This window comes from Syngnathoides biaculeatus, chromosome 2 (assembly GCF_019802595.1).
Source record: "Syngnathoides biaculeatus isolate LvHL_M chromosome 2, ASM1980259v1, whole genome shotgun sequence".
Classification (NCBI taxonomy): domain Eukaryota; kingdom Metazoa; phylum Chordata; class Actinopteri; order Syngnathiformes; family Syngnathidae; genus Syngnathoides; species Syngnathoides biaculeatus.
The window spans coordinates 29,529,018-29,549,695 of NC_084641.1; the positions used below are offsets into that span (position 1 = coordinate 29,529,018).

At 45.1% G+C, this 20,678-nt stretch overlaps 2 protein-coding genes across 2 annotated transcripts; one reads left to right on the forward strand and one right to left on the reverse strand.

Annotated features, from left to right (window-relative positions):
• Positions 1 to 492: 492 nt before the first annotated feature.
• LOC133514468 (syntaphilin) lies at positions 493 to 8,969 on the forward strand. Its single transcript, XM_061846205.1, has 5 exons — positions 493 to 631; positions 1,479 to 1,571; positions 2,896 to 3,030; positions 6,294 to 6,443; positions 6,566 to 8,969. Exons 2-5 carry the CDS (start codon positions 1,522 to 1,524, stop codon positions 7,608 to 7,610), a joined length of 1,380 nt encoding a protein of 459 aa, XP_061702189.1. The 5' UTR covers positions 493 to 631; positions 1,479 to 1,521; the 3' UTR covers positions 7,611 to 8,969.
• Positions 8,970 to 10,935: 1,966 nt separating this feature from the next.
• On the reverse strand, positions 10,936 to 16,760 carry fkbp1aa (FKBP prolyl isomerase 1Aa). Its single transcript, XM_061846218.1, has 5 exons — positions 16,635 to 16,760; positions 16,467 to 16,514; positions 13,383 to 13,495; positions 13,149 to 13,295; positions 10,936 to 11,496 (listed from the first exon to the last, which is right to left on the reverse strand). The coding sequence occupies exons 1-4, from the start codon at positions 16,669 to 16,671 to the stop codon at positions 13,164 to 13,166; spliced, it is 330 nt and encodes a 109-aa protein (XP_061702202.1). The 5' UTR covers positions 16,672 to 16,760; the 3' UTR covers positions 10,936 to 11,496; positions 13,149 to 13,163.
• Between the last annotated feature and the right edge of the window lie 3,918 nt (positions 16,761 to 20,678).

Below are 20,678 nucleotides of genomic sequence, written 5' to 3' on the forward strand. Positions count from 1 at the left end.
ATAGTCACATTTAACCATTAAATTATTGTAATGTTGCTGTTTCTGCAGGGCCCAATGCATGTTGTTCTTGTTTTTTTCACAGTTAAAAATTGAAGGTGTGTCAGCTGTGTCTGACTATAATAAAAAAAAAAAAAAAACTGGTCACTCACAAATTATTCTTTACTCGAGTATTTGTCATTGAGTACTTCCTCACTATTTTTGGATTGACTACTTTTTGAATCATATTAGGTTCTGTATTCCAAATGTAACAGTACTCTTACTTGAGTAGAATATTTGGCTTCTCCGCCCACCTCTGATGATGGTATGAGTAATATGATTGAAAGCGAGCATTTGTGTTTCCCTTGTGATAGCGGTTCAGTGGCCGTGTGCGTGTGTCTCATCCTAAAGGTCCGTCCCTGTCCTTGACAGCCCCCACGTGTGCCCCCCCCCCCCTCCCTGCTGTCTCTTTAAGAGGCATCGACATCGCAGCGGGCTCACTCGATGTGGGCGCTTCATGGCTGCAGGATGCGCTCGGATCCGCATCGGATGCGTCTTCCCGCCCCGCTGCCAGCGACGTGCCAGCTGCAGCCTCGGGTCCGCCGCCGTCGTCGTCCGTGCCAGCCGCACGCTCCGGTCCGAGGCTTCTGACACGGTGAGACGCCGCAACGACAGCCGTCCGTCGGCCGGCCGAGCGCTTTGCGGGACACCTCTGCGGGACTCGTTAGTCAGCCCTTTCCCCTCCTTGCCTTGGTGCGCTATCCCCCCCCCCCCCCCCCCCCTGTGTTATGACGAGTCAGCTGAAGGATGTTGAACAGAATCGCCACTTTTGGTGCCGGCTGCTCGCCTCCGCATCAGCAATCACGCGCAGACTTATGTAACGTGCTTGCGTATTTTTGTCTCCTCGGAGGCTGTGATCACCTGTTGGCTGCTGCTGCTCGTGCGGGAGATGCGAAGTGCGCGCTCTGTCTGTGTGTGTGCCATCTAGATCAGCGTTTCCCGACCTCTTTTGGGCCACATCGTTTCGCTCATGCAAAAACGCAGCAGGAAAAAAAGGATGAATAACCAAATAATCATCCTCGTCTCGATTGACTTGCTCGGTGAAAAATTGCAATTCAACGCAAAACCGATATAATCACAAATTACCACGACTTATCCCGTCCATCTATTCACTTTCTGCGCCGCTTATCCTGACTAGGGTCACGGGATGCCGGACTGATGAATGTCAGTCACTCTATTTTACGACTGTTTTTGTATTTCCATGGATCATGCGTGGAGTTCATTTTTTGTGCTATTTTAGATCTTTAGTCTGATTTTGATTTTCTTGCGAACGGATTCCGTTTCGGTGATTTTGTCGTCGAACAGGCGCAGAGGTAATAAGGCTTGGAAAATGACTCAAATTGTGATTAGCCACAATGAATTCATGATTGGTGATGAAAGGATAATGTGAAATTAATTCAGATGTGTTTTTTTAATTTGTGTGTGTGTGTACTGCTGTTCAGCGTCTAGCAGGAAGGTCTGTGGGCGTCCCTCTCGAACAGGAGCATGTCTCTAACGCTCACCCCAAGCAGGAAGCCTTCGTCAGGCCAGCGCAGGTACGTCACGTGCCTCTCGCACTTTCTCCAACAATGGACCATTTTCATCTGACGCCACACAACTTCCGGTTTAGAAAGCGGTCGCCATTTTGGATGGGTGAATTCAAGTAAACGAACCAGAACTAACCAGAAATCAGTTCAGAGAGGCGTATGAATGGGGGCGCACGGCTATGTTATCGGTCGCTCAAACGAAAGTGGCCCTTGTAAAGCGTCTTTCTTTCGACTGCCAGCTGTGATCAAGAACCAGTGCGAGAAAACGGAGCAGTTAGCAACCAAACGGCGACAGCCGTGGCTGTCTCGTAACAGCAGAGCCGATCTAGCAGCCAAGTCATTCCCTTATGTCAGCGTTTGCTCGGAGCGTTTTGTTCTTGGGAAGTATTGGATACTTTTTTTTTTTTTTTTTTTTTTTTTTTAGAATTTCACACCTACTGAGCAATAACTAAGTTCTGTGAAGAAGTATTCTTTCGGGCCAAGGGCCTACATAGTGTGTGTGTGTGTGTGTGTGTGTGTGTGTGTGTGTGTGTGTGTGTGTGAATGCAATGCATGTCTCCAAAATCTGTATTTTCTGTTTTATTATAATAAGTTTGCATAAAAAAAATGAGTTACCGCACCGCTAGCTGTTTCGTGAGTTGAGTTAAAAAAGTAGCCGTGGAAGTGGAGAAAGAGGTGCGGTGTCTACTTGGGACTCATCCCGGTCGAACCTCCCCTTAGGTAACAAAAACGAAAATAATCTACACCGCTTTCGTTGGTACAATCAACATAATTTAACAACGCTGACTGTGATCACGCGGTACGTATTTCACTTCCATTGTGCGCTACACTAACCTTAGCACTGCAGAGAGACACGTTGCTTCCGATGAATACCGCCGCATGACGAATATGCCCAGCCGTTGATGAATGTGTTGTAGACCTCCTTCGGAATTCTTTAATCCGTCCACGGTGTAAGCGCTTGTCGAGAAGAGGAGATAGTTGACGATGTCTGGGTAGGTTTCCTGACGTCCACAGTTTGAAATTCTTGCTCCATTTGTGTTTCTCCAAGGCATAAGGGTCGATATTGTCGATCAAAGCGCACTTCTTGTCGTAACGCTTTTTTGAGATGCCTAACGAGTCCCAACAATTTTTCAAAGTCTTTTTAGCCATCATGCGTCACTTTTAACATTCATACGAACATTTGCGTCAATGCAAAAGCGATAGTGAACCCATCCAACATGGCGGCGTGCCCGGATGAGGTCACATGGTCGAAAACAGTCCGTTGCTTTTAGAAATCATGTTCAATGATTTTGTTTATTTTCTGTTCCCTCCCCCACAATCCACACCCACTAAGGCGCTCAGCGGGAACGAGCGGCAGCAGTGCACGATGCACCCATGGTGACGTGTCCAGCACCAGCAACTACCCGCTGAAGATCAAGACGGCGGAGGGAAGCCTCGCACCTCAGATGTATGCCGCCACCACGTCGAGGTACAAAGACGCTCGTTAAAAAAAAAAAAAAAAAAAAAAAGCTTCTGCATTCGCCACCTGGGATTTATCCCATTTACGTAATCCACATCTTCATCCTTCTACTGTTAAGCCGCAGTTATAGAAGCCATGCAAAAAATGCAATTTCGCACCATGCAACTGTGTCATGTGCACCTTCTGGAGCAATTTAAAATCAATATTCATCTAATAACTAAACAAATGGTGGCATGAAGATGGGATTACAAAATGTTGGCAAATCGAGCTCATGTGTCCCGTTTACATGGATTGAAATCCAATTCAACCCCAGAATCAAGTTTGATACAATATTTTTTTCAAGTTGAGTTTTTTTTAATAAGTGGAAAGATACTCTATTACATAGTTTTTTCATTCTTCTTTTACCTTAAAAGCGAATTCCAGTGGTTTGAATTAAAAATAGGTCATGTCATATGTGCTGTATCTGGAAAATGTGATGTTCGTCTCTCATTTAATGGTGTTTTGAGAAGGTTGTTATGTACAATTACACATTTTCAGGGGCGCCGCCATTTTGGCAAGTCACATGACGGGGAGTCTGACAACTCGGAGGCCAACGCGTGGGACATAAGTGCGTAAACATGAGCCCCCGGAGCTCGCTCGTGGCCCCGGAGCCCGAGCGAGCTCGTCGGACTCCACGTCATTCCCGTCCGAAGAACCATCTGAAAGTTGAACATGATTTACAGCCACAGGTTCAGATCTGTACGGCAGTAATCCCGCGTCTTCCCGGTCACCTGATACTATTTCTTCATCAAATGAGGATAAATCTGACAAATCAGCACTGGCCATATTGTGTCCCAACGTGAGCGAACCTTTGATGCGGCACGTTACACGTCACATCCGCGCACGGAGGTCATATGACTTGCCAAAATGGTGGCGCCCGTGAAAATTTGTAATTGCTGATAAAAATCTTGTAAGTACACCATTAACTGAGAGAGAATTAACATCACATTTTCAAGATACAGTTCATATGACGTGACCTGTTGGATACATTGTTTATGCAAACCACCGTAATTCCCCTTTAAAGTACAGTGTAACCTAGGTTTTTGCAGTTATTGTTCCTGATATTGTGAATATTGACACTGGTTCCACAATCCTGAAATCAGAGGCTAACTGATGCAGTTTCTGTTGAATTTCTTCCAAAAAGAGGGATTGGTGACATTATGGTTGTCATATCTCTACATTATCAACCCAGATGATTTGGTTTTGCGGGCCTCATAAAATGACACTGAGGACCACATCTGGCCCCCGGGGCCTTGAGTTTGCCACCTTGGGTGTAACACATTCCCTTTTCCACAGACGTCAAGAAATGGGGGGGTCCATTTTGGCTTTGAGAAAAGGGGTGTTGCAAATACCTTTTTAAGTGTTTACCAATTCCTCAAATAGATTCATATTTTGGGAAATTACTTCCAATTGTATTTTCGGGGGGGGGGGGGCACAAAATCTACTTATTAGTGGAATGTGGAAAATTAAGACGCCATCCCTCCTTCAATTAAATCATGTGAAAAACAGATTTAGCATAGGTGCAAAAAAAAAAACGAAATGCAGAGGAAACATCATGTCAGGACACGTCTGAGGTGTAAACAGGGGGGGAAATGGCTCATGCGCCCATGATGCAATGCGGCATTACGACACGTTCACAAGCCCTGGGGGGGGGGGGGAATCAACACACACACACACACACATTCGGAAATTGCGCGTGCACATGGAATTCTTTTGAGTGTGTGCTTGGTTCCAGGGAGCAGGTTGGACGAGTTGGTGCGATGGGATTTTCAAAACAATGAAAACCGAGCGAGCGTACAAAACCCGCTCCGATATTACATTGTGGTCTACTTATTGATGAAAAAAAAAAAAGTGACATAAAACACAAGACTACACCTTCAAATGCAAGAACGGGACAGCGAATTAAGGCCGGACGTTGAGTGTTTTTGTTGGTTGGCGTCTTTTGTCTTTCTTCAGCCTGCCAGCTGGCGGAAGGAAGGAAGGAAAACTGCTGCTCACTGCAGCAGATGCGTGCGTCTTTTTTTTTTTTTTTTTTCTTAAACTTTTGTGCGTAACCTTACATATAAAAAAGCCTGCCCTCCAAAGCCCATATATAAATCCAAACACACACAAAGTACCTATTAAATAATAGTACAAATAGAGATTCTACTGTTAAATACTCACTGAAAAGGCTGATTATTAAAAAGAATAAATCAGATCTCTTTGGCCATATTGTACTAGTTGAACTTGGCTTGTTCTAAGTAACTCGTCAGAAGGACAGAAAAATGCTGACTTTTTTTTTTTTTTTTTTGGGATCAGCCAGCAAATTTTAGATATCCATTATCCAAACTGCTTATCCTCACAAGGGTCACGGGAGAGCCGGAGCCTATCCAGCTCGCTTCAGGCGAAAGGCGGACTACACCCTGAGCTGGTCGCAGGGCAGACATCGACACCATCACTGAGGGTGAATCGATCCCACGTTGCCCATACCAAAGTGTACCACTACATCCATCCATTTTCTTAGCCGCTTATCCTCACAAGGGTTGCGGGGAGAGCCAAAGCCTATCCCAGCTGCCAACGGGCAGGAGGCAGGGTACGCCCTGAACTGGTTGCCAGCCAGTCGCAGGGCACATCGAGACAAACTGCCACACCCACAATCAGACCTTGGGGCAATTTAGAGTGTCCAATTCATTTTGCGTGTATTTGGGATGTGGGAGGAAACCGGAGTGTCTGGAGAAAACCCACGCAGGCACGGGGAGAACATGCAAACTCCACACATGCAGGTCCGGGATTGAACCCGGGACCTCATAACTGTGGGGCAAACCCTTCTCCAGCTGATCCACCTTCAGTGAAATTCAAAATATGATTTAGTTAAAAAAAAGAAGTCCCATTGCTTATAAAACAGTAGTTCAAGTTTCACGGGCCAGCAGTCTTGCTTGTGAAGGCCTAGGATAGGTTGCATTGACCCAATGAGGCTGAAATCTGATTGGACAAAAATAAAAACCCTAACATCACATTTACTCTAAGAACCGGAAGCAGTCCATTGTTTGTGTTTTTTCCCAGATGACATAAATCCTTGTTCGAGCCCAAATAAAGCAGACAGGACTACATAGAAATACACAAAACAGACAGCGAAAATATTACCAAAGCGAAATAATAATAATAATTCATTTTATTTCTTGATGTCTTCCAAGCAGCTGATTGATAAATGTACTGTGATGGAATGTCGTGGTGTCCCGTCGTCCCCCCCCCAGGCGTCAAGCAAAGCACACAGTGTGTAGCGACAACCATGGCATCAGGCCTCCCACCCCGGATCAGTACCTCACACCCCTGCAGCAGAAAGAGGTCTGCATACGTCACCTGCGAGCCAGACTGAGGGACAACGTGGAGAGATTGCAACACAGGTAAATCTCAATTCTCACAGAAGAGAAAAGAAAAGAAACGCAAAAACACAAAATGCCTGTGGCTGCCTTCACTTTTGACTTTTACAAGAATGCGTTTCGCGTTTCCTCGGGTCTCGCCGCAGGGACTACGAAATAGACGAGCTGCGGACTCAGCTGTACAGGATGCAGGAAGACTGGATCCAAGAGGAATGCCACCGGGTGGAGGCCCAGCTCGCCCTCAAAGAGGCCCGCAAGGAAATTCAGCACCTCCAGGAAGTGGTGGAGTCGGTGAGGTCCAACCTGGACCCCCATCCCAGCCACGAGCCGCACGGCAAGACCCGGGACCCCGGGCCCGGCGGCAGGTCTCGCTCCTGCGGCTGCTCTCCCGCCGGCACTTTGACCCGCGGCAGGCGCCTGAGCGGCGAGGCCCCCCAGACCGAGTCGAGCCGAGCGCCGCGCCACCTGCTGCTGGAGGCGGCGCTGCTGTCGGAGCAGACGCCGCGCCGCGGCCGCGTCAAGGGGACGGCGTCTCCCTCGCCCGCCTGCGACCTTCTGTGCCGGGGGGCCGCCGCGTTGCCCGTCTCGCACTCCTGCCACTCTCTGGGCGCAAGTTGCTACCTCCCTCATCATCACTTGTTTCTGCACTTACCTCAGGAGGAGCCCCCGGAAGCGGCGGCCTCGGCTCCGACCCCGGTCGCGGTCCCGAGTCCTCCGGCGGGGAGGAAGCCGGAGGTGCGCTCGCGGGCCTGCAGTCCGACCATGACCTGGATTTCCTGCGAGGAAAACGCCGCGGAGGAGCTGAGTGTCATTTCTGCGGCGTCGGCGGGGGCGAGACCCGCGGAGCTTCTCGTGTTTCCGCCCGAGGACCCCCACGTGTGCCAACCCCGCCCCGCGGCTCCTCTGAGGCAGGGAGTTGCCCTCCCGGACACGGAGGAAGAACCAGGAAGTGAGGATCCCCCTCAGCGGTGCCACTGGAGCCCGTACTTTCTCGTGGATCTGTTGGCTTTGGCCGCGCCGGTGGTCCCGACTGTGGCGTGGCTGTGCCGGGGGGCGCCTCGGGACATCGTGCCCGTCTACCACATCGGGTCCCTGCTGAGGGGGTGCTGCGCCGTGGCCCTGCACTCGCTCCGGCGGGGGGGCGCCGGCCCAGGACGCGGCCCGGCCGGCGTGAGTGGGACGCCCATCTGAATTTCCATCTCAATTAGAGCTGCCGGTTGAAAGTTTTTTTTTTTTTTTTTAATCAGATTAACCACTTTTTAAATTTGGATTCGTCTCGATTAATCACAGGCACCAAGTGTGCCACAGATGATATTTTCAAGTTATCCTTTCATTTAGTACTCACGCCAATGGAGGGGTGAGTATTAAACGGACGACAAATTTGAGCTTTTCGGCGACATTTGGTGACTCTTGCAGCAAGCGCACGACGGCGCTTGGAGTTGCCGCTCGGTTGCTTCAAACGTGACGTCCTAAAAACTATCAAGTGGAACCGCCAAAGTCCACCAATCTCATGTCCTCATTTCCAAAAAAATGATGGAAAAACATAAGCACAGTTAATGTCACATGAAAACAAAATGCTGTTTGTGAGAAGTGACAATTGAAATGGTAACTTATGAAGGAGCTTGTGTGCAGATGTTTTTCACAAATTAGATGTATACCGTAATTCCCGGCCTACAGAGCACCCAGAATGTTTGTCGAGGAAATACTATTTGGTACGTACATACGTACGTCGCAGCCCTGTAAAAGCCGCAAGTGCCCACATTGAAACATGAGATATTTACAAAGAAAGACGGTGCACAGTTTAACGCTACCACCGCTGTGCTAAAGCTAACACTAGCGCAGCCATGCTAACAGGGCCGGTTTCAAAAAAAAAAAAAAACACACTGGTAAAAATCACTTTGACACTGCAGTAACACACTCGCGCAATGCTAACAGCCGGTAAAAGTCACTTCCTCGGCACATATATTCCACCAGTCTCTCTCTTACCTTTTCCGCAAGAGTGCCCCCTTGCGGATGTTAGAAAAAATGCACAAATTAGTCGAAATGCGGCATAAACTGCAGGGTTGAAAGCGTGTGGGGAAAAAAAAAAATTGCGGTTTATAGGCCGGAAATTAGGGTATCTCCCCCCCCCCCCCACCTCAAAGAGAGGAAGCACTTATTTTTGCGTTCCCTGTAAGGAGATAGATATGTAGATTTTAGATAGCTAGATAAATAGTTCAGTACAATAGGTTTACATTCAATATTTTAGAACTGATGTCAAACAATTTTGTGCTATTTTTATTTAACGTTTACATTTGAACGCACTTTGATTATTGAAGTGGAGCTTTGCATTTGCCGATAATCCCGAAGCTCCTGTCGGGCGTGACGTCGCAAATGAGCGTTTGGGTGACTTGTGTGGAAGTGAATTAGTGCTGCCAGGATTTGAATTTGAAATATAAAGTGATCACATTTTCAATAGTTGCATTTCAGTGTCACTTTTCAACGTTAACGATTCCCCCGTCCGTGCCACCAGGCAGGGTCGCTTCAGATCAGAACCAAACAGCCAGCCAATCGCGGTTCCGCTTTCTTAGTCACGTGACGTCGCATACGAAGAAAGCGTAACTGCGATTGGCTGGCTGTTTGGTTCTGACCTGAAGCGACCCTGCCTGGTGGCACGGACGGTGAATTTCAGATAGCGAATTGTAGCCGGTTGAATTGTTAACGTTGAAAAGTTACACAAAAATTGAAAAATGTGCAGAGTGTACGTTTCAAATTCAAATCCTGTTTTCTGTGGCATTTCCAATCCCGGTGCCACTTATTTACTTCCGTGGCTAATCCCAATAAGACGTAAAATGGGAAAACTGTTATTTGTTTACATTTCAGACGGATGGAGTGGGTTGTGTATTTATTTTTTTAATATAGTCTATGTAAAGATCTGGTTTCAACTGTATTGCAGTTTTCTGAAAATAGTACGTTTGTGCAAATGATCATTTACGGAAGTGTATTGCTGCTATACCCCCCCCCCCCAAAAAAAAGAGGTTGCCATCACGTTATAACGTGATGTTTCATGTTATAACACATGTTTCACGTTATAATGTGGTTAATTACAGATTATGTGAATCATTTCATGTTACAACCTGAAAAGTTTCATGTTATAATGTAATTCATTTCCTGTTGTAACAGATTAGTTTCACATTATAATGTAGAAAATAATAAATACATTTCACCCCCCCCCCCCAATTACTTCCGGTTCAGGTGGGTGGAGACCTTTTAGTTATGTATCAAACATACATTGCTGCATACCTACCCAGATCTTTTATAACACTCCATCTATACAAAAAAAAAAAAAAGATTTGACATTGAAAATGAAGACGCACGTTCATCGGATTGACTCTGCCAGGGACTTGAACCGGAAGTTATTGCTCTGAAAGGGTGCGCCTTGCAAGGATCTGAGTGACCGCCGGGTCGCAACAGGCTGACGCCAACTTTTCAGGTTATTAAATGTGTTTCATTTCACATTATAACATGAAATGTCCATGTGAAATGAATTATGTTATAACATGAAATGACTCGCGTAATATGTAATTAACTACATCATAATGTGAACCATATCACATTATAACGTGATTGTGACTTGCAGCAATACGCTTCCATAATCATTTATCTTTTGAATAGCATTACCAGCGAAGGTGTTTCTTTCCAGATGAGTGCATAATTTTCACTAATGTAAAAAGCTATACAGCGACAAAATGGTAGGCATGAAAAAAATCAAAAAGTGAGAGGACCTGACGTTTGCTTTTTGCCAAGAAATACTTGACCGACGTGAGATGACGACGATATCGCGATCCGTCGATTGTTTGAATGCCAACGGTTTTGTCGAATGTATTTTTAAGAGAGCGTTTCGGGTCTATTTTTAAACTTTGTATATCTTTGGACTGAATCGTCGCGTTTGTTGCTATAATGAAGACGAGATAACTTTCCCAAAATATGACAGATTAAAAGCTTTTGGTGTGTCGATTTGGCACATCGTGAAACTGAGGCCCTATAACGCAGCGGTTAGCGTATTGGCTTGGTAAACCAGAGGTTGTGGGTTCAGAACCCGCTGGGGCCTTGCAGCAGGAAGGGTTGCAAAAAGTGTGACAAACAAATGTGAGCGTCCCTCCGTGGTGAAGCCGAAAGCAACTTACATATTTAGCAAATCCTTGCACGCGATCTACTGTGAGCAGTTTCAGCATTCTGGGGAAAAAAAAAAAAGCAAAAAAAAAAAAAATATCGGATGTATTCTATTCTGCATATTTTAACCTGCCTAATGTATGATTGCTCCTTGAATGTGTAATATGACAAATGAGACTTCCGACTGTACCCTTTTATTGTGAAGAGTCAGGAACAGAACGTAACAACCACAGCTTGTAACACACGACTCCCCGAAATAAACGCAACCACAAACCGCGACGTGCCTCGTGGGGAAGAGTTTTCATGCAACTAACCTTTTGCCACACACTTATTTTTCCACCCCCAAATACATTTTCCCCCCACATTTTCTTTTTTACAAGCAACGACCGAGACAAAAAAAGTGTCCAGCTGAGAGCATCTGAGCGCAAAAATTCACACGGGCGCTCATAAATACGTGTCGCCGCCGCCGACTGCAGAGACCTGGAGGCGGCTCCGTGTGCTTGATTCAATAATTCCGAGCGACGAGAACGTCCGTATGTAATTTCACCCGATAAGTGAAGTCGAGGAAACGGCTCCGCGTCGTGACAATTTGTGACTTCCTTCTCAGGAAAAAGCCACTCAACCACAATCGGGGCGATTGTTTCGGAAAAGGCCGCAGAGCCACAAGGAATGATTCGTATAAAAAAAAAAAAAAAAATGTAAATAATCAAAAGGTCATTCAAAACAAAAACATGGAAATACATTGCGACATGTCTAAATACATAAGATGTGACGAGCTATGACTCAAGAAGAAGAAGAAGATAAAACCTATCATGATCTTGGATGCAAATGTAAAGAAGAGTGGACGAGTGAAAAGGTAGACATGGATAGGTCCTATGCAGGAGTCATCTGGATTTTCCTCCGCGTTCCCGTGATAGGATTCGACCTGCAGTTAAGACAAAAAAAAGAGCCCGTTGCAACGGAGGCAAGAAAAAAATCCACCAAGACGACGCAACTATTTCCGCCTTCAGCCAATCAAAACTATTAATTAAAAACAGGAAGCAATCTGGCCATTGTTTGCGTTGGGCCACAGAAAACAAAACGAAAAAGCTGAGGTGCGTCTAAGTGATTTTTAGGACACTATTAGATGCGCAACGGAAGTAACGCGACGTGTGAGTGAGTCGAATGTTCGTTAGCCATTTTCTTTCCTTGTCATGCTAAGCGCGAGTACGCTGATGCTAACGACAAATGCTAAGCATTTCGCAAACGCTTATTCTGTCGTCTCAAAATCTGAACAGTTTACACTCGGTACGAACATAAGCAGTTTAAAATGAAAATAAAATGCATGTTCGTACCGTTTGAAAAAACAGATATGTATTTTGTCTGGGGAGGAGGCTGATATTACCCAACTACTTGACAAAATACCTGATATTTGATTCGAAAAAAATTTGCCCTAATTACAAGATCTACTCGAACGAAACGCCACTTGAACATTTTGTCCATATCGAGCTTCACTTCTGTGAATTCAGAGATTTGTTTCTAACCAAGTACACGATTCATGTTTGACGATAATTGCTGAAAACATGCTAGTTGTAAACTCATTTGAGTTTGGGGAATTTTTTTTTTGGGGGGGGGGGACGCATCCAACACGAGAAAACAAAACTCAAAATGTTATTTTACGTTTCAAAGTGCAACTATGAATCCATCCATCCATCCATTTTCTTAGCCGCTTATCCTCACAAGCGTTGCAGGAGTCCTGGAGCCTATCCCAGTGGTCAATGGGCAGGCGGCGGCCAATCGCAAGGCACACAGAAAGCGACAACCATTCACGCTCACAATCACACCTATGGGCAATTTACAGCGTCCAATCAATATTGCATGTTTTTGGGATGTGGGAGGAAACCGGAGTGCCCACCCGGAGAAAACCCACAAAGGCACTGCTGGAATCGAACCCGGGTCCTCAGAACTGTGAGGCCAACGCTTTTCCAGCTGATCCACCGTGCCGCCACTTTTTTTTTTTAATAAATCTGAGACGAACTAATAGATTGCACGACAAGGCATTCAAACTTGGGAAAATGCATCACGTTTGACACTACGGCAGACTGGCACATGACCAGAAAGAGCCAATCAGAAGCATCCGCTTAAGGAGGAAATGATGCATTTAGGAAAAAAAAAAAAATTTTTTTTTTTTTTTTTACAGCCATTATTCAGATCTAAAACTGTAATCTTGAAAATTTCCAAAAGCAAGTGTGATTTAATAACACATTTTAAGTTGTTTGTCTTTTTGCGGCCTGCGATCGGCAACCGGCTCAGGCCGGACGGCTACTTCCTGCCCAAAGGTAGCTGGGACAGGCTGCGGCAACCCTTGTGAGGATATGCGGCTGGGAAAACGGATGGATGGATGGATATCGCAAACCAAGTACTTCCTCGTTTTGCGTCAAATCGTCTCTGGGGCGTCCGTGCGACATTAAACAAGTCGAGTGGAAGAACGCGCCAGCTCACTCGCGGGCGTATTTTCAGAAACTATTTCCGTGCTTATTAATTCACTCGATGCGGCAGGCAGACGTGTGAAGGTGCGAAAACAAAGCCACGTCTCACCCTGGCAAGTTAAGTTCAGGCCTCCAAGCCCAGCAGCTCCACGTCGAAGGTGAGCGTAGCGTTCGGGGGGATGATGCCCGGGTGGCCTTTGCTGCCGTACGCGTAGTCCGGCGAACAGGTCAGCTTAGCCCGCTGGCCTACGCTCATCTGCGGGGATCGTAGGGATGGGGGGCGCGGGGGGGGGGGGCGGTTAGACGCGACGTCGCCGTCGGGGGCGGGGACTCCGCCGCTCACCTGAGCGACTCCTTCCTCCCAGCCGCGAATCACCTCCTGGTGGCCGATCTTGAACTTGAACGGCTTCCCTCGGCCCCTCGAAGAGTCGAACACTTTCCCGTCTGCCAGTGTTCCTGACCGCAGTAAAGGGACCCGAGAGAGAGTACACACGGAATACGGCTTGTCATTTTCGTCTACAAGTACACGATGCGGGCCATTGACGCACTCTTTGCTGTCCCAAACGAAGAAGACTTGCACATCCGTGACATATTAACTGAATGTTTCGTTTGTTCTTGGTTCTGAATCCCGTACCGGGCCGGCGCCAACTCCCTCGTGTTTTGTTACACAATTGGCCAATAAAACTGATTCCGTTGTACAGTAAATCCTCTGTTTTCGAACGAAAATTTCGATTTTTTTTTTTTTTGCTTCTGTTTTTCAATGAAAATCGGTACTTGAACGCCCCCGGCAAAACCAGGAAATAACATATTGACCAGACCAGCTGACCCACGACGCGCTGTCTTATTGTCTATTTGAACACACACACACACACACACACACCCCTCAAAAAAAAAATTGCAATTGACATAACATGCGCAGCGCAACCAGCGTACTTTTGTAATTGTGTATAACGCAGCCTGTGTACACAGACGCGTCCCGGTCATGACTGTTGTTTTTCTTCTTATGGAGGACGAGCGGATTAATCCCCAATCATGGCTCCAAAGAAGGCAAGTTGCTTGTTTAAAAGTTATTTTACACTTTTGTTAATAAAAAAAGTTGACAAGAACGGGGTTCGAGTCGCTACAGATACAGCAATGCGCTCCCACCTTAGTGAGATTTTTTTTTTTTTTTTTTTTGCTTCTATTTTCGAATGAAAATCAGTCCTGCACTCCCAGCCTAGCCTACTAAAGCATACATTTTAAGCAAAAAATATTTATATTTATTGAATTATGTTACTCTATAAAGTATCTAAACTATACATGTATTTCTAGTATGCCGTTTATTATCAGGAAAAACAAAATAATGCTTGAAAAAGCCACATTTTTTCAGGCTTGGAACACATTATTTATTTTTCCATTCATTCTAATGGGAAAACATCAATTTGGTTTTCGAACAAATCACTTTTCAAACAGATTGTAGTCAAGAACCGAGGCATCACTGTCCTATTTCTTTCCACAAAGGAGAGAATAAACGGGCATTGCTGGATCCTCTTTTGAGGTGCAACGACTAAACAATTGGACAACTATTTTGATAATCAATTTAGAGAACTTTTTAAACTTGTTCAAATCCCGATTTCAGCCTCTCAAGAGTAAATATTCCCCGATTTCCATTTAAAAAGGAGATGATCTAAATTTTTAATTCAAATAAGTCATCAGCAAACATCCGCTTATTCTTTGCTAAAAAAACAAAATAGTAATTGATCGTCATTTTGCTATTTTCTGAACTGGGAATTTGAAGTAACCCATTTTTGAATAAAGGGGTTGATATTTAAAAATGTTTAATCCAATTTATTGATGCCAAAAGTAATAAATCAAGATCCATCAATCATGAAAGGATGTTAGTTGCAGCTCAAGCTCCATCAACGTATGTCGTGCCACGCCACGTTCAAGCAGTACCGTTTTTCCTTTGCCATATCACGGCTCACTTTTTGCGGTTTCAATAAATTGCAGATTTTTTTTGCTGTCGTTCATTTTTACTCTATCGCAGATTTTTTTGGGGCCCTGTCACGGGAAATTGCGAACACTGTTCCTTGTGGGGTGCCACGTTGAAGCAGCTGTAAAGTGTGTTGGCCTCACAGTTCTGAGGACCTGGGTTTAATCCCAGCCCCGCCTGTGCACTCCCCGTGACCCTTGTGAGGATAAGCGGCAAAGAAAATGGATGGCTGTTTCTTGTGGATTGGTTTTAAAGGAGACTCGTGCAGCAATAAGGATGAGACACGAGGATATAAAATGCAAGACGTCTACTGCAAAGCAGAACTGCTTCAACTACTACAAATCAATGAACATCCAACACTGCGAGTTAGAACAAATTGTAATCCCTCCACAGGTGGTCGTGGATAGACGCAGATGCTGGTGCGCTTTTAATCGCTTTATTGACCAAATAGTTAAAAAAAACTAACAAAAAAAAAAACCCAAACATGAATTATTCATACACGTGGTGTATCGCGGCAAATATTACGTAAACTGTCAAAAGGTTTAGACGGTTGACAGCCAGCCAACTCCCACGTCACTCACCAGAGCCACAGATACCACAGTACGGTACACATTGTCAGGATGACAACCGCCAAAATAATAATCGCACATCACGTGCATATTTTGTGGCGGTATTATGTCCCGAGGCGCAAACCCCTATCATCACCCTTCAAGAACAACGCGGATATTTCCTTAGGAACATATTTATTTATGATACCAGCCTTATGAAAATAGGACACAAATGAAGAGTTATTTGAAATGCATCAATCCCCACTGATTTTGTACTAAGAGGTTTCGCAGAAATTGGTGCATTTTTACTGCTTTTAATAGGCAACATTCATAATTTTACCTCTCAGATACTTGAACCGGAATGTCCTTTAAAAGCTGACTGATAATGCTCGTCTGATTTAGCTCAGGTAAACTTCACAATTTTACACACACTCCAAAATAGCGTTTGTATGCGTCTTGTTCAATTGTTTACAAAAAAAATAAATGAAATGTATGACAGGTCAGAACTAATGTAGCGTTGTAGCCAGTTAGCCGAGCGGCTAATATTAGCCAGCTAGCAAAACGGGCCCGGCGGCAAACGTGTTAGCATCAGAACGCAAGTTAGCCGCCCAAACCCGACGCGAACTCTCAACGTCGATTAACTCCCCCCAAAAAATTATCCATATCCGTGGAAAAAAAAAAAAGCAAATGTTTGCTTCGACATCTTCGTTGGAAAATGTCGAGGAAAACCCACGCAATGACTTACCGCTCGAGCACGAACCAAAGGAAAGCAAAAGCCCCCGGAAAGTGCAAACAAACCAGCCCCGGTGATTGTTTTACATCCGACGCGATGGCGGAAATCCACAAAAAAAAAAAATTAAATAAAAATAAAGAAGGTTTAAGCACGAGTAACTTGCGCGCTCCTCACCGACGTAGTGCACCACCACGCGCTGCCCCTTCTTGGGAAACGTCCGCCCTGCAAAGGGGAGGAAGAAAGACGGGACAGCAACGTTGGAAATGGCCAACAAAAAATTACATAAACGAAACCACCACGGAGGAGAGCAATAAAGAAAGACAGACGGCCATGTTGACCTACCGTCGCCCGGCGTAATGGTTTCAATTTCTACTCCCATGTTGGCGAGTCCTTCTCGGGCGTTCCGTGACTTCTTCTTCGTTCGAGCACAGAACGGAAGTGGGGGCGGAAGCGCGAAGGGGGGGCGGAAGCGCGAGGGGGGGGGGGCGTTGGTCGGGACTGGCTGGCAGGCTGGGCCCCATTAATGCGGAAAAACGCAAACATATACATACACTCACATCAGTGCTTGTCTGTGGGGGCGGGGGGCAACCGCACAGTTTTTCTTGTCTTTGGGACGTTCTGAGGTCACCACAACAAACAATTGTATGGTGACAACACACACACACACACAAAGTACCCAAAGAAATACTTAATATCATGCCACAGAATTTCAGTTGGAACATTCGAAATGCAAATTCCGCAGAAATTGCATTCTCTCATTGTCATGATTTTATTTGACTGTATTCGTGAACCGGAAGTTGTCATGATGATGATAATGCTCTTCCGACCAGAGCTCGAACAAGATCATTTTTTATGGGAGTTGAATGTTTTGCGTTACGTGCTTTTAATGGGGAAAAACCTCTCATTTAAAAAAAAAAATGGATAACTAATACATATCCAGCGGTATGTCGATTTATTGAAGCCAGTCGGCCGCCATCTTGGTACTCCGAAAAGTGCGCAAAGGACACGGTTTCAAGGTTGGATTATGGCAGAGTTTTTCCTCAAAGTTTGGCACGTAGAATTAAAACTGGTCGTGTGAGCTTGACATTTTATCAGTTCTGGTAATATGAAGGATTTTTAATACGACTTGGTAAGCCAAAAAAAGGCTAAGTGCAAAGGAAACACATAGAACACCGTGACTACCGAGAAACCTTGCAAATTTCCTAGTACCCGATTTCTATGACATGTTAACTTTTCCCAAAATATGCTGTGAAGCACTATCATCATAAGATAGCAAAAAACTAAGCATTTTTTTTGTCAAATAAACAAATTCTAAGTCTATCAGTTCAATATACTTTTGGAAATAAGGACAGGCAATGGAAAAATACATGCAAAACGCATTATTCATTTGTTGTCTCTGCGACGTCCTGTTTCAGACACAAAATTTCAACTTGTTTCCTCGCATTTGAAAATCAAATTCAATATGCAGAGTTCTGTATTATGAAATTCATCAAAAAAATTCACAGAAAATGTGTTTACTTGCTTATCCACTGATGAAGTTTGGGAAAACATTTGCATTGCTTTTTCCCAAAAAACCGTCGGCCCATTAAGGTGAAGCAGAGAGCGAACAGTCAACAACAACAACCGTAAACAAATCAGAAAATAAAGCAAAAACCTTTACAAACAACCTTTAACAGTGTCAAAGTAAATCTTTCTAACTTACCTGTGGAATATTTTCTCACAGCCACGAAACTGGCGATTAACGCACAGGCCGGCAAGGTTGTTTTGGGAGTATCAAAATGGCGGATGGCGACTTTTGGTGGCCAACGAGCCATCCAGTAAATATTTTTTTTTTTTTTTAGATCAGTGTATTCTCCTTGGGAATTGAATGTTTTTCTTGAGGTGCTTTTAGTCGGTTATCATTAACTCATTTAGCAATTTTTTAAATGTGGTTTTGTTTTGCTCGTGCAGGACATGAACGTTCATTCCTGATTTTCCTGTCAGTATTTAACTTAAAGATAGAATTTGCTGTTAGAAACAACAACAACAACAAAATGGTCATATACATTCATGTCTGACATGACATCTTTTAAAACATTCCGTGTATGGCGCCATCGAACGCTTCTGTACTACACGGTCACGGTTCAGCCATATTGGGTCAACAGGTAAGTTTATCGCCCCTCTTAAATCTTGAACTGAGAGTACATTCCAAAATACTTTTTCAAACTTTTGTCAAGCCAAGTAAAAAAAAAACAAAAAACAAACAAAAAGTCATCAAAACAATGACTTGTCGTTAATTATCTTTTATGTGCCTCAAAATGTGAAGTTCCATGTTTTTGGGAGATCCTCATGAATTTGAAAAGTCATATTTATAACTAGTACTGAACTGTTATCCATCCATTTTCTTAGCCGCTTATCCTCACACGGATCAGGGGAGTGCTGTGGCCTATCGCAATTATGATGGGGCAGGAGGCTGGTTGCACCCTCAACTGGTTGCCAGGGCACCGAACCCCGGTCCTCAGAACTGTGAGGCAGACGCACTATCCACCCTCTCATCGTGAGCGTCTCCCAAAGAGTTCCGCCCCGCGACACTTCGCGTTTGCATCCGAGCCGGCAGCGGCGAAATATGGCAGGCGAGGCGTCGCGGGATTTTTTTCACACCGTCGTTCGCGCTTGCTGACGAATTTGACGCACGCGACGTGTTGCATTTCGTGTTAACATGCGACGTTGCCACGGCGACGAGCTGCTTTGCGTTTTCTCTCAGCTCCGAGGAGGACGAAGCCTCGACGGTGGGAAGGAAACTTTTTATTTGCCACGTTGTCGTCATATTGCAATTCTGCGAATGTGTTCCGAGACATTTTCATCACAGGCTTTTGCTTGTTTTCGACCACGTGACCTCATCCGGGGACTCGGCCATATTGGATGGGTTCACTGTACGGCTTTTGCATACAGACCGGAGCTACACAAATGTTCGTACGACTGTTAAAAGTGACGCATGATGACCGAAAAGACTTTGGGACTCATTTGATGTTGTTTCAAGAAACCGTTAGGGCGAGAAGTACGCTTTGATCGACAATGTGGACCCACGTGCCTTGGAGAAACACAAATGTGGGCGTCGGTAACCTACCCAGACATCGTCAACTATCTCCTCTTCTCGACAAGCGCTTATACCGTGGACCAACCAAAGAATTACAAAAGGTCTGGAGGCCTACAACTGATTCACCAATGGGTTTGTGATGCGCCGGTATCCCTTGGAAGCAACCTGTGTCTCCACAACGCTAAGGTGAGTGTAGCGCAGAATGCAATTGAAATATGTATCACGTGATCACAGTCAGCTTTGTGTTGTCTAAATTGCCCCAAGGTGTGATTTTGAGCGCTGTCGTCTGTCTCCATGTGCCCTGCGATTGGCTGGCAACTAGTTCAGGGTGTACCCCACCTCCAGCCCCAAAGGTAGCTGGGATAGGCTCTAGCACCCCCATGACCCCCACGAGGATAAGCATCTCAGAAAACAGATGGATGGATGAATATTTCCTATATCCAAAATTCCAAATTTCCCCATTGTGGAAGTAATGAAGCATGTTAAGAGACGTCAGCTAAGCAAAACCGCATACAGTCCAGTACTTCTAACATGCCGATGCTAAGAAGTGTAGCTCATTCGCTACCATGGAGGTGAAGATCAGTGATTTCAAAACACATTGACACAAAACGCTAAACGAACTTCAGCTCGGCATCCGCAATAAAAATAGCACGTACCAAACACTTGTTAAAAGGTGGCTGTGCCGGCAATGTCCAAATTATGAATTCGCTTCTCCGCCGTACAGTTCTTCTTACTCGTCCGCTTTTATTCAAAGCACTCGTACGACTTCCAGAAGAAGACACCGACGGCCACGGACGCCGCCAGTCGCGTAACAACTTCCTGTGAAAAGAGGAATCCCAGCTGACACCCGAAGGAAGGCGCAGGAATCTTCTTTACGTGAGGTCCTCCTCGGATTTGGAGACGCACCACAACGATGTCGTTTCGCACCCTCGCTTGCTCCCGAGTCTCAAAACTGGACACTGGAAAGCGAGGCACCTTTACTCAGCCCGCATCCTCAAATTATTATTATTACACGTTTGAAATAAAAATTGAAAAAGCGTTAAAAGCTTGCTTCATCATTCAGTTCGACTTTATTTGCCATTCTAAAACTCGGCAGTGAGCCGCCAAAGCGACGTTACAAATGTTTTGGATGGAGGCGGCTGCGCGTGCAACATTTTAACATGTTTAAATAAATGGAATAATCCCAGCATTGATCAGATAAAAAAAAAATAATAATAATAATCTCGTTGTCCGAAGAGGAAACTGTTGACCAAATAAATCTGTAAATTACACCCGTATAAATAAATTGTCACAGCTGCGAGCTTGTCATC